Here is a 14791-nt window from a genome sequence, read left to right as displayed (position 1 = left end):
AGATGCAGGAGTAAAAATTCCAGGCATATTGGGCTTGACTGTTTTTTTATTTTTTTATTTCTTATTTCAAAGGATTTTATTAGGAAAATGTTTTACATACAGTACAGATATTCATTACACATATAGTGAAGGCAATACTGGTGTCATCGTACTCGGGAAGGACTGAGTCTGACTTGCATGTTTCCAGCCTCCTTCCTCTTCTGTTATACCACATGAGCTACCATATAACGATGCTTTGAAATATGTCAGTGGTTGAATGACTTTGAGAGATTCACTCATTTCGATGCACCTCCATTTTGTAGTGGGAGTCTACTGTCTCACTAGTTGCCCCCAAGTTTACTTGCTGTGCCAATAATGTGGATTAGTACACAGAAGATCCTGTCTATTACACTAGGCTTATGTCACATCTGGGATTCCTTCACAGAACACTGCACCCTCCCCGGGTATTCGCTCTTTCACGCTCTTGTAGCGTTCTAGTTGTTTTACGTCACGTTGACGTAACGCACGGCGGCCATGTTGGCGCCGGGGTGCGCGCGCATCATTAGCGCGCCTGGCATTCAACGGAGCAGAGCGCCGGCCGGCGCTCCTCGGACGAGTTTATTCAATAATTAAATAAATAAGCACAGCGCCTCAACCACTGCCTACGAGTCATTATTAAACAACTTTACAGTGGCGACGAGGTCGGGACGACGACCAGACCGACGCTAGGAGCACAGAAGGGAGCACCACCCCACGTTGCTCCCACGAGGCACAGGAAGACTCAGGCACAAGGACACCAGGCCCATCCAAGCACCAGTAAGGTACATCTGGATCAGCAAGGTCGGGGACACATCACAAACGGCCACACTGAACGAACTGAGGCATTGGGGAACCCGAGGAGCGTGGCAGTGCCACAGCACAGCATTGAAGCGGCAAACAGGCCAGAGAGGCAGCACGACCACAGTGTAGCCAAGAGCACACGGGCCACCTTCCTGCACACCCACGCACAGGGAGCGCTGCGCTGGCTACCAAAGAGGAGGAAGTGGGGTCTAGTGACAAGAGCCCCCAGAGGAACAAGCACACAGGGAACGAAAACAGTACCCCAGGCAGCCCCCCAGGAAAACCCACCGACGGGACAGGCGTTAAGGAAGTGAAGATGAGTACCCCGGCGGGATATGCAATTGCACCGGTACAATTCCTACCGAAGCCCGGAGAGCCTCTAATGAAGTGGGAGGACTGGAAGGAGTATATAGATAACTTCATAGGGGTCCTAGAAGATGAAAATGAAGAAAAATTCACTCCTCAGAGAAAGAAACGAATCCTACTACTAAATCTAGGACCAGAAGGACTGAGAATATACAAGAGTCTAGTACCGAAGAAGAGAGAAGACACAGACGACGATGTGTATGCACACGCAGTGGAGGACCTGGATGAACGGTATCGCCCCACCATCTGCGTGTCAGTGGATAGATATAACTTCCAGCAAAGGAAACAAAAGGCGGGAGAAACTATCGAAGAGTATGTAGCAGCATTGAGAAAACTAGCAGCCACGTGTAAGTACGCGCTGTGGGAAGATGAATTCATAAAAGACCAGGTGGTCATGCATACCACGAGCGCAAATGTACAAGACAAACTGTGGGCGAGCGGCGACACCACGCTCAAAGAAGTGTTGGTCATAGTGAAGAGAGCAGAACTCGCAAAGAGGTGCGCAAATGCAACCAAGAAAGAGGTGGCCGCTCCTACCATGGTGAACAGAATACAGGAAGAAGATCACCGTAAAGACCAAAGAAACAAGCAACCAGTAACCAAAGGAACCAGCAGATGGCAAGGGAAACAGGCGAGCAGTGAGAACAAGAAAACGTGCTACAGGTGCGGAAGCTGGTCCCATGAAGCCCACGACAGAAAATGTCCGGCATTCCGGGCCAAATGCCTACACTGCGGCATCGTAGGTCACTACGAGAAGGTATGTCGAAAGAAACAGCAGAAGGGAATGGTGAAATACGTTGACCAAAGCGAAGAAGACCCTGAGGAAGTCACGGAGGAAGAAGTGGTCACCGTCTTATGCATATACGACCAAGTGTTGAGCGTGGACGGCAAGAGATCAACCAAACCAGTCCTAGACATGTCCATGGGCGGCATCACCATCACGGTTGTGGCAGACACTGGATCTCCTTTTACCATCGTGCAGAGAGCAGTGTGGGAAGAAGAATTCCAACCCAAGTTGGGCCCAGAACTGGAGAAACTAGACATACGGCCAGTCACCTACAACGGGGATCGCATTCCCATGTTAGGCTTCCGACACCTATTGTTTGAGTTCAGAGGCCGATCGGCGTGGTGCAAACTATATGTCGCAGAGAAAGGACCCTCCGTCCTAGGATGGCTAGACCAGGGTGATCTCGGCATAAAACTCGACCCAGGAGGGAAGGAACAAATTCTCCTCACAGAACAGGAGGAATGGCCGGACATGAACAGATGGAAGAAGAACTACCCGAAGGTGTTCGGGGGTACGGTAGGAAAAATGGAGAAATTCCAACATAGAATAGTGCTTAAGGAAGGAGCCATTCCAGTGGCACACAAGGTGAGAAACGTGCCCATCGCAGTGAGGGAAGCGGTCCAGACGGAACTCCAAGACCTGGAAAGGAAGGGCATCATAGAGCCAATCACATGCGCCGAATGGCTGGCGCCCTTGGTAGTTGTAATGAAACCCAACGGGAAGGTCAGGCTCTGCGTGGACCTGAGAGAACTCAATAAGAACATAGTGGTGGAGAAATTTCCCCTTCCCAGGATAGAGGAGATGTTGGCCAAAACCAGAGGGGTTAAGTGGTACTCCACCATCGACCTTACATCAGCCTACCACCAGGTAGCACTGCACCCGGACAGCAAAAGCCTAACGTCGTTCATTACCCCGTTTGGATGCTACAGATTCTGTCGCATGCCGTTTGGGCTGGCCTCGGCGGCAGCCGTCTTTCAAAAAATGATGCACCAACTATTCAGAGGCTGTGAAGACGTCCAGTATTTCCAGGATGATATTCTGGTGATGGGGAGAGACAGGAGAGATCATGACCGAAAACTAGAGAAAGTACTACAAACACTGGAAGCCAAAGGTCTCACGGCAGAGTGGTCGAAATGTCGGTTGGGCCTGCAATCAGTGACATACTTAGGCCATGAAATTGGACAACAATGGATCACGCCAAAGGCGGAGAACGTGAAGGCCATTGCTGAAGCACTGCCCCCCAAGAACAAGGAGGAAGTCAGGTCGTTCCTGGGAATGGCGGAGTACTATAGCAAGTTTGTGGTACATTTTGCCTCCAAGACCTACAACATGAGGTTGCTGACCAGAGAGAGCACGGCGTTTCAGTGGACACCGGAAGCCCAAGCAGAATTTGAAGTCATCAAAAAGGAGATCTCGGGAGCCATACCGCTCAAGGGGTACGATCCACAAGGCACCACCGTGCTCATCACCGACGCCAGCGACAAAGGGCTAGGCGCGGTACTTATGCAAGACCGAGGAAGAGGGGACATGGAGACAATCAGCTTCGCCTCCAGAGCAGTGACAGAGACCGAAGGCAAGTACAGCGTCATCGAAAAGGAGATGCTAGCGGTAGTGTGGGCCACGACGAGGTTCCGGCAATTCTTATGGGGCACCCGATTCCTGCTAAAGACGGACCACAAGCCGTTAGTGAAGGTACTAACATCGTGTGGACATGCCAGTGCCACACCCAGGATATCGAAAATGTCCTTAAAATTACTGGAATTCAGATATGATGTAGAGTACATCCCTGGAAACAAGAATCGAGTGGCGGACTACCTGAGTCGAGCAGCGGCCATGGAGCCTGGAGAAGAAGATCCAGCAGACGGAGGGGAGATGGTGGCTCTCATAGAAGACCAAGAGAAGGTAATTAGCATACAAGAATGGACTGAAGCGTATGAAGAAGATACCGACATCAAGGATGTAAGGGCGCACATCATACAAGGTTGGCCAGAGAAGAGAAAGGTGAAGACAAACCTTAAACCATTTTATGAGGTGAAAGAGGAACTGTCAGTAGGAGACAAGGGCATATTCATCTACCGGGGAGACAAGGTAGTTCCCCCAAGGAATCTAATCAACAAGTTGCTGGACTTATTACATGAAGGCCATCTTGGCATAGGGAAGCTCAAGGCCAGAGCGAAACAAAATTACTGGTGGCCAGGAATGGACGTAAGAGCAGAGAGGCACGTCAGAGAGTGTCCCCAATGCCAAGGGGCCGACAAAACATTGAGACCACTACGTCCAGCTCTTGGAAAGTTCGACAATCCCTTAAACCCATGGGAAGAGTTATCTATAGACATTTTAGGACCGGTGCTTGATGACCAGAGCACACAGAAATATGTCTGCGTCCTCATAGACCGTTATTCCAAATGGCCAGAGATAAAAGTGAGTGAATCTATGGACACGGAGAACATTCTAGAGTTTCTTTCCGAAACGTTCACCAGAGAAGGAATTCCCAAGTCCATCCTAAGTGACAATGGACCTCAGTTCACGTCGGAAAGATGGAAACAATTCATGGAAAGGAATGGCATCTCCATAAAGCACACAGCCATCTACCATCCAGCGGGAAATGGCCTAGTCGAACGATTTAACAGAGTAGTGATGGGAGCCATACAAGCGGCCATCTCTAACAATAAAGACTGGAAGAGAGCGTTGGAGAATATGGTGTGGGCCTACAGAATAACCCCCACAGGCACGGGGTATAGCCCGTTTCAAATATTGAGAGGACGTGAGCCCTTCACGCATGACAACAGGATTTGGAAGGAGAAGGTGGTAACCAGTGAGTGGTCTCCTGCCGTAGTAAGGGCCAATCTGGAAAGAGCACAAGCCATCTACACCAATAACTACAACAAACGTAGGAATGTGAAGGACACTCACTTGGAAAGAGGAGAGTGGGTAAGAGTAAGGCTAGCCACCTTACAAAGGAAAGGAGACAGCAAGTATAGCAAGCCTATGCAAGTCAAGGAAGTATACGATCGAGCGGCTCTGCTCAGCGATGGAAACGTGTGGTCGCAGGACCGCATGGCCAGGTGCAACAAGATAGTGAGGTGGGGACGGCGGTCCTCGGAAGGTGTAGACATGGATGACGTGACCGGGGAAGATAGGTCCAGCGGAAGTGAGCAAGAAGATGGAGCAAGTGCAAGAGAAGTGCAAGAAGGTGAAGAAGGGAGCGAGACTCCGAGAGCGGAGATGGATGTGTCGGGAGGTAATATGAACGATGAAGGAGCAATGAGCGGAGGAGCAGAAGATACGGAAACGCAGGGTCAAGGGGCTCGAGAGAACATTGGTAAGGTGACCAGGAGGGGAAGACAAATTGTAAGGCCTGCCCGATTCCGAGACTTTGAACTAGACGGCGAACTGTAAGTGACTGATCTTGGGTTTGGTAAAAGGGGGAGATATGTAGCGTTCTAGTTGTTTTACGTCACGTTGACGTAACGCACGGCGGCCATGTTGGCGCCGGGGTGCGCGCGCATCATTAGCGCGCCTGGCATTCAACGGAGCAGAGCGCCGGCCGGCGCTCCTCGGACGAGTTTATTCAATAATTAAATAAATAAGCACAGCGCCTCAACCACTGCCTACGAGTCATTATTAAACAACTTTACAGCTCTCTTCTCCCCCCAGGAATGCAATGCCCCTGGTGGAGTGCCTGCCCTCTATCCACCGACTTAGATTTCCCGCAGATACTTTTGATACATTAGCTATGATTTGAAGACGCCTCTTCCCTAGGAGCCCTCTCTCACTGACCCATCCTCCACTCCCCGTCTTCCCTCCCCTGAATGCATTCATCACTGCCCCCACTCCCCTCCATCAGATTCAATTAGGAGCTTTGACGTCCGATTTCTCTGATGGCTCAGCTTCCAGTACGGCTCTCACAGATGTACATTATGTGCTCTGAGGGCCGACCGAAGTCCGCAGTATACAAGTGTCTACTGATCTACTGGTGATGCCCATACCGTAAGGAGGCCTCTTACCGGTTTTTGGTTTTCTGGAATGGCTCTCTTCTTGGAGTAGTGACCATTGAAATCTGACCTAGTTTTCATTTAAATCCCATGGAACCAGAAGATACTGGTCCAAATTACAGGTCCTCCTTCGATCAAAACGTGTGAAACTGTGCAAGTGCGGGAATAAATCTAAAAGTATTTCACTATTGGCAGCATCGGTAAGCTGGCAACAAAAGAGCAAAAGAGCACATTGAGGTAACGTATTGTATCAGGAACTCACACTCAACATGGGCCGGTAACACGGGGTAGGTCCTCCGCCTACTGAGCGTGAGTTCCTGATACAATACGTTACCTCAATGTGCTCTTTTGTTGCCAGCTTACCAATGCTGCCAATTGTGAAATACTTTTAGATTTATTTCAACACCGGGGGACGTTGATCGCTCTTGGTGCCTCAGAACTGGTAATACTTAGGTTAATGTACCCGATAACCAGTTACTAGTGTAGTTCACAACACCTTGTTTTTATCCTCTCTTGGTCCTGAAGAATTGCAGCTGGATCGCACTCCTTGGGACCATAAGGCAAGAAACATGTTGACCACGCAGGTGCAACTACCCACCACATCACAGTAGGTTAGTTGGTTAGTTGCCATTACGTTTTTAACCAGGGTAGGAGGCAGGATTATTAAAGTAGTGGCCCTGACCACCTTCCCCTGTTTTCACATATCATAAGCTCACATACTACACTTTCACATTTTAGGACCCCTCACACACACTCACCAAACGGCAAGGATAAAAGATCTCCACCAAAGAGCCCCAACTGAGGGTGCCCGTCGGGATTATCACCGCCATCCCGACGAGGAGCACGCCCAATGATGAAGCATGACACCTAGCGGGCTGGGTGTGTGAGGGCATTATATCCGAAAGGAGGAATTCCCCTTCCTCCGTTTTGGGCTACTGTACATCAGCCAGTTTTTCACATTAGTAACTCTTTCCCTCTTTAGGAACTGCATACCCTTTTTTGTTGCTTTAATTACTTGGGCACGTGTGCTGGACCTTTAACAATAGCCCTCCCTTGTCTCTCCCTTTGTTTATATATGTAAGAAATAGACAACAGTATGTTAAGGTGAAATGGTAGATTTCAGTAGGTGGATGGAGGGATGAAAGGATGAATGGATAGATGCTTGGATGAAATAGATAAGAGAGCTCTTCTAGGGAGGTTGTGATGACTAGCTCAGTGGTCTTGGTACCATTAGAGCTTTGGTTCAAAGTGGGGAGTATTGTCATTTTCTGGCTACTCCCTTGAGTGTGCTTCTCTCTCACTACTACCCAACAAGTGTGCATCCGACCTGCTCTAGATCATCTATTTGTCCAGGTGCCCTGGACCATGGCCTCTTTGCTTTGATGTACATGAATGCAACCAGCTACTGTGGTGTAGTCCAGTGATTATGCGTCGGCTGCAGATAACCATGTTTCAGACGGACGACAGAGCTAGCAAGCCCATGCATGGACTTGTCTATCTATGCAGATTTTTTAAACTATGTTAAGAGAGATTGATCCACATTGTTTTGCAGACTAGCGGAGTGTCAGATAACGAGGAGACAGAACGTTTAAACCAAGTGAACGGTGTTATGAACGTGTTACGTAAAAACCTTTCACTGGTGAGCCACAGGGTCCACAGAGGCAGTGGGGCTCCACAGCATCACTAGTTCAACGAGTCTGCTCCTGGCAGCCAGACAAGGAGCAGGGGCGTAACACGGGCCCCCACATCCCCCGCGGTGCGGGGGGCCCCCAAACTCCAGGCGGCCCCCTCGGGTCTGCCCTCTGGCCTGATTGAGCTCGGAGGGGGCCCCTCTAAGTTGGGGGTCCCTCTAAGTTCCGTGCAGGGGGGCCCCCCTCAGTTATCGTTACGCCAGTGACAATGAGTAAACCGTGCACACACGATGCACCAGATCTAATGGCGTCCTGACAAAGTGAAAGCAGGTAGCAGAAACCTGAGTCTGTGAAGTGTGTGTTCAAAAGACCTGATGACAAACTGAATTAGGACTCGATTTCTCAGCTTCCTGTCTGCAGATTCAACCCTGCGCTTTCCCAAATCGTCACAGGGTGGGGACCACCCACCCCACCCTGTGATGAACTGGGAAAGGGAGGGGGGACAATGTGCTCCACTCCCTTATTGACATGAATCCTTAGCACTACAAGGCTTCAGTCTGAAGCGGGCAGGACTAACTTTACCCCCACGTCATCAGGGGGTGGAGACTGGTCCTCCAGGCTGTGTGTTTGCCAAGTTGATGACCTCATAGGCCTCAGAGCTGTGAGATCGTCAGATAGAGTAGACTAGACTTAGTAGACTTTGGAGCAGAAGGTGTAAGTGTGGCTCAGTGTCTGATTTGTCATTGCACCGCACGGTGAGTGGCAGTGTGCAGCAGCCCCGGCCCCTGTAAGAAGAAATAAGGAGCGTGTGTACATGCTGCATTGATTTAAAAGCATAACAATCACTTTGATTTTATTTCGGGAATTTTGTCAATTGGGGCAAAAGTAAAGGGGGGGGCGGAGCCCTGACTCCCTTTACAAGAAACCCCTGCTGAGTGAAGTTTTGAAAATGCATTGCCTTGTGGGTAATTCAGCACAGGTGCCGTATTGGCAGGGATAATGAAAGGGTGAAGTCCATGCAGTGAATATATCCAACACCACGGAGGAATTACTGCAAAGTATCACTGTCGCATCACAGAAGAGAATGTGTTGGGGAAGTCACGGGTGTGACTTACCGTCAATTGAAAACTCTACAACATGCAATGTACAGAGTCTTGTGGCCTCTTATATGTGACGATAACTCTTGGTTTTCTCCAATGCGAGCCAGCCCTATCAGCATGCCAGGCCACTTTCACGGTTTTCAGTATCATTTCAGAGTTGACCAACTGAAGTATCTTTTTCAAATCAAGAGGCTACTTTTTAACTGGCAGGAAAGGTGTGTTTCTGTATCTTCATTTACAAGTTGGCTGTACCTTACTTTAACCCCTTCCATGCTGGTGACGAACCCCAGCCGTCACGCTCTGCGGCGCTCGTGTGCTGATGACGGCTGGGGTTCGTCACGGCCCGCCCTGTTCTTTCGTTTACCGCACAGCGGCGGAAACGGCCCAGCATGGAAGGTGTTAAAGCCTATTTATGTGGAACACAACATTAATGAATGCAAACTCTGGACAGAAATGGAGCTTTGTAGCAGTTGTCCTTTTTTATGTATAGTGAGTATTGTTAGCACTAATGTGGCTTCACGGCATGGTCAGATTATCTGCGAAACCCCTGCTTCTATGTGCATGCTTAGCAGGCAGCATGGACAGGTCAGGCAGGGCACTTGTGTGAGGTTGGCAGTGTGTGGGTGCATGAAGGTGGAGCTGGATTCTAAGGGTTTCTGTGGGTGTCATGGGTGAGAGCCACGGATGTGCTCCTGTCAGGGCACCACAACCGAGATGCTCTGAAGACGATTACAATCACAGGCATTTGGGGCACTGGAAGGTAGTAACAATAGTGGATGAGGAAGGGTTGCTTGGTAAATAAATCAGAATGCACCTACCCTGACCACTAATGTTATTTAATACCTACAAGTTCCACAAGCCATGCAAACATGACTGGTACCCATTGGATTTAGGTGTTTTTTTTAAACTATTTCCTTGAATAACAAAGTAACCATAGCAAGTGTGAGGAGGGACCACTTTTGGTAGTAAGGGCCTTTTGAAAGTTCTCACAGACATGGATCTTAAGAACAAAATGATTTTCCTTCCTGGGGTTCTACTTCGACCGCTTGCCTCTTCGACAAAAGAGACACATTATAGCAAATATCCAATGGGCTCTGAATGGTATTTTATAAGAACCGGTAAATTCTGAATTGTCTCTTGTCCTTTAAAACCTATTCTTTAAATGATGGTGCTATGTAGACCTCCAGCTTTTACGCGCCTGTTGTTTATTTTGGTGCGATGCTCTGCTTCAGAAGGCGTTTGTCATGGATTGCATGCTCTTCGTGCCCTGTGACAGATATTTCTGGTTCTTGGGGATGGCAGCCTGCAGTAAAAAGCAGGGAGATATGTACCTGCTGATATCTTCCCGTGAGTGTTCCCCCCTGCCACAAGCCAAGGAATGGAAGTGCACTCAGGGTGGTTTCTATAGAACGCCAATAACTTTTTCCTACACGATAAAGTCCTTTCTCAGCAATAATTCTTAAAACAGCCATCCTCACAGGAGGAGTCTAAACATTCTCTTATGTTATCAGCTGCTGACGTTGTATTGTTTGTTTTTTCAGAGCGTGCATATACACAAGCCACAGTTCCTAGCACTACATTGTCAAGAAGTTGGAGGGAAAAACTATGAAGCATCAATGGCTTACGTGGACAAGCTGGTCAAGTGAGTATTTGCTCATATCTTGGTTAGTTCAAATTCATATAACAAAATATAATGATGTTCATATTGATATCATGCACAAGAATGGTAAATTATAGGGGTGGGCAGAATTTGCGTAGTCGCGTAACGCAAAGCTCCGCGAAACGGTAAAAAATCTCCACGAGCACGCAAAAGTTCCACGAACACACAGAATTGCTTTTTCCACCTGTTCACAATGCTTTTTTTCTCTTCGTGAATGCTGTTAGCATGCACAGGAAGAAATATCTCGTGAACACGCATTTTGAAAGCGCTAACAAGAAAAAAATTCCCCAAGTTGCAGAATTTTTGGGCAATTCCGCATTCTCTGCGGAACGAGAAATTACCCAAATTCCACGAGCGGAACTGAATTTACATCCCAGGGCTAGTAAATTATCATATATTTTCCTGATAAAATTTGCGACATATGAGTGGGGGGCACAATTAGGGTCTGCAGGTCTGACTGCTGCCAGTGAATGATTTTTTTCTTCCTGTGGCAGCCCTGTTTTCTAACAATACCTCCCACCCTTGCTGGATAAAAGGCACATTTCCCTGTGCAGTCAATGAAGTCCCTATCTGAGCCAAATATAAAGATAGAATCTGCCGTTTGGATCTGGGGCTGAAGCTCGTGGAAAAAGACTAGCTGTGCTTCTGTATACAAATCCAAATGCCTCTTTCTCTGCCAAATGAGAATAAAACGGGCCACTCTCCAATATTTTGCTAGCGCGGTATGTTGCTCAATCTGGGATATTTCCAACTGTTTATTTTAGAACATAAACACCGTTCTTCGTCGTTTCTCTTGTCAGATTTAAAATAAAATGCATCAATTTGAAATCACACTGCTAAATTTGCAGTGACCGAATTTTATAGGAATATTGCCGTCGGAGTGTTGAGGGCTCAGCTTCTCATTCTCCAAGGTGGAGATTCTTCCTTTGCTTGCTAGGATTCTTTTTTCATACTTCTTCTGTAATCAGCGATCTGAACATTTTCAAACCGGCCCCTGTACCAAAAACGCCACCCACCAGCCCAAAACCTGCCCCACGCTTCCATCCCACTGGGCTGTCTTACTCTCAGTCCCAGCATGGTGTGTCCTGGTCTCCTACAGGCCACACTGACCCAGATAGTAACAATGACCTTCTGCACATAATGCAGTGTATGCAGTCTCTGCAACACAACCATTGTGGCATACTTTTGTGACTTGGGCTGGTCAATAAACCTATGACTGTGAGCTGCATACCCCAGAACTCTCATTCTCTCTGTTATGACACCTGGGTTCTGACCTCCAACAGACCACACTGATGCCTAAACACCAACACTTATCCCAGCAAATGGTGCAGTACTGCCATTTTGGGGAAATTAAGTATGTGAAAACAAGTTTGGGGTCGCTTATGTTCCTGTCTGGAGACGACATGTGGAGCAATTCAGGCTGGTCCACTCCTTCTGGATTAGGATCAAGACTAATTCGCATGAACTGATGTCTGTCTAAAGCTGTATAGTGGGCAATTTTTTTTACAGAAGATTTTCTAAGTGTGATGGATATGCCCAGGGCCACTGGAATTATGCAGGAGAGGAGGGCCCGATTATGTGTCAGGGTTCAGTTAATTATGCTGCAAGAAAAGGCAAACTATGCAGCGAAATATGGCACATTTTATTATGGTATTACTTCATTATTTTACCATTTTTACACTTGTTAACACTGTCTGGGCAATTATTGCACTTCATTAGTACCATTGTAACACCCAAATATAGGAATGAGCAACAGAATGGTGCTCAGTCAATCTTTGCAAAGGGCTAACCACTGTGGGGTAACATGTGTCACTATGTTTTAGCAACTTTTGAACTGTTTGAGCTAGAAATAAAGTTTTGGTTAAAACCTGCTGATTATGCAGCAGATGATGGATTGTGTGGCAAATGCGGCAAATCTATAATTATACTAAAAAAATCTGCAAAACCGTGTAATCCCAGTGACTCTGCATATGCCCAAATGTGGGCCCCATGCCACAGTACTCCAACTATACCATACTGACCTGGCCTAATTAGGCCAAAACCAGTCTAGCATGGCAGGAAACTAGCTCTTGTACATATGGCCAGGCTGTTACTATTGGAGAAGTACCCTGATTGTTCTGCATGTGTCTGGTCTCTGTTTGAGGTTGCACAGTGGGTGAAAAAATAGACTGGGATGTAGCCCTGATCAATCGATTTGATCATTCCATTCATCACTTCGTTGTTTTTGCTGTAGCGGAACCATGAAATGTGTTGCTTAGCACACTATTAAATCCTACTAGTTGTAGAACAAATGGGACTAAACATATTGACAGGAAGTTTTGTTGCCAAAGAAGATGGATGCAGTGGAAAACAAACAATGATGAAGACTACAGTTTTGACACTCCTGCCCAGATACTGACATAAATAAGCAAGCAAAAATACCTGCTGCAGTCCAAAACAGTTACAAAAGGATTGATAGGTTCAAAACATTCAACAAAAGATTGCTAGGTGTATACAGTACATGGATTAGTGTTGACCTGACATCCTTGGTGTGGTATTCCCCCAAACATTTTGCTTTCACTCGCACATTTTGGCTGAACTTGTTCTTGTTGGCGTTAGGACTCTGTGCACTTTACCCCTTCTAACCAGTGCTAAAGTACATGCGCTGTCTCTTCAAAAACTGTTAACATTTGCCTACACCTAATTGGCATATTTAATTTACTTGTGAGTCCCCAGAAAATGGTTATCCATGTACCCAGGGCCTGTAAATTAAATGCTACTAGTACAGCAGCACTCATTGTTCTACCCACTGAAGTAGCCCTTTATACCATGTCTCAGTTCTGCCACTGCAGCCTGTAGTGCAATTTTAAACTGTCATTTCAACCTAGCAAAAATAAACCTTTTGTCAGGCCTAAGCCTTTTTTTCCTAATTGTATAACTCACGCCTAAGGTAGGCACTAACCATCCTACGGCAGGGAGCATGGTATTTAAAAAAGTGGGACATGCATGTTTAAGTTTTATATGTCCTGACAGGGAAAAACCCCAAAAGTCTTTTCTCACTGCTGTATGCCTATCACTCCCTTAGCTAGCACTGGGTTACCTTATTACACTTAATAAGTACTAACTTCAAATTGGGAGCAGATAGAGATATGCTGTTTCCACTGAAATGTATTGTACCTTAAACAGTCTTTGATGGTAAAGTCAGAATTTAAGTTACACTTTTTGTAATGCCACTTTTTGAAAGTTGTAACCAAAACAACATCTTCCAGAATGCATGTGGGTGTTAAATAAGTTCCCAGGAGTGGACATTGATGTTCTCTGAAACATGCAGTAATCTACTCAGCAATTGACTTAAGACTTTGTCAGTCAGAACTTGGAGCACTCACATGAGCATGTTTGTCTTAACTGCTTTGTATGAGTTGTTTAGGTGTAGCCTTCTGCCTCTTAACAGAATGCATGAGGGAATATTTTATATCTGAAAACTACAGTCTGTCTTCACACATTTTTTAATCTGAAAACAAGATGGGCTTCGAGAGGGGTGTTAGCACCAATCAAGTAATACACGCAATCCTTGTAAAGGTGAACCACCAAAGTCACTAAAGTAACCTATGCTTAATCCTCTGGTAGCTTGGCAAAAAAAGCAGTCAGGCTTAGCAAAGGCAACGTGTAAAGTGTTTATGCTGCACACAAACAGTAGTAAAGTGAAATCACATCACAAGAATGATCCCAAAACAATTTGGAAATATCAAAGCACAAATTGGGCACACACAATTTGCCTTCAAATGCATTTCTTTAGGGGGACTGAATGTATTTTTTAAAACTTTATTGTGCAATTAGTCAAGATTACAAACATGGGCCTACAAACCATGGAACACGTAAAAGCGACCATTGTTCAGCACAAAATTGTGGCCGATCTCCTAGAGGTCTGGCAATAATACAGTATACGATTCGCTGCAACACAGGATAAAATCAGGATATAATAGTATTTTGTTTTTTTATAAAAGGAACAAAGAAAAGAAACAAAGAAATCTCAAGGCATAAACAATATATACAAAGTTGTACTCATACGGGGGAACCCTCAAATACAAGATGAACGAACGAGCAAGCAGTAGAGATGGTCAGGGGGGTAGTCAGTGGGGAACTCAAAAATCAGGAAGGAAAGTAGACTACACAAGGAATTTCGGATCAGGGAGATAGGGAGATGTCCGGGTTATCTTCAAACGGGGGTGTGCATATGTTTCCTCTATAGGCATTCCATTGGCCCCAGATTCTAGTCCACGCCCCAGGTTTGCCCCTAGCCAAATACACTGTCTTCTCTCTAAACATGCACCAGTCCATATTCTCCTTCCATACTGACACGGTGGGGGGCCGTTGGGAACCCCACAACTGCGCGATGTCTCCCTTAGCGATCATGTTCCCAAGGGCCGCCCACCGGGCCTGGGCGACGTTGTAAT

General features: G+C 46.8%; 1 protein-coding gene across 1 annotated transcript in view; it reads left to right on the top strand.

Annotated features, from left to right (window-relative positions):
* Positions 1-14791, top strand: part of INPP5A (inositol polyphosphate-5-phosphatase A) — a 1335101-nt gene that overhangs the window by 191431 nt on the left and 1128879 nt on the right. The window contains exon 3 of the mRNA XM_086919541.1: positions 10240-10340. Within this exon, the coding sequence (XP_086775667.1) occupies positions 10240-10340 (101 nt within the window). The remainder of the gene's footprint in view (positions 1-10239; positions 10341-14791) is intronic.

The sequence above is a fragment of the Lissotriton vulgaris genome, chromosome 5 (assembly GCF_964263255.1).
Source record: "Lissotriton vulgaris chromosome 5, aLisVul1.2, whole genome shotgun sequence".
Lineage (NCBI taxonomy): Eukaryota > Metazoa > Chordata > Amphibia > Caudata > Salamandridae > Lissotriton > Lissotriton vulgaris.
The sequence above is the reverse complement of the archived record's forward strand: the minus strand, read 5'-3'. Positions and strand labels throughout refer to the sequence as shown.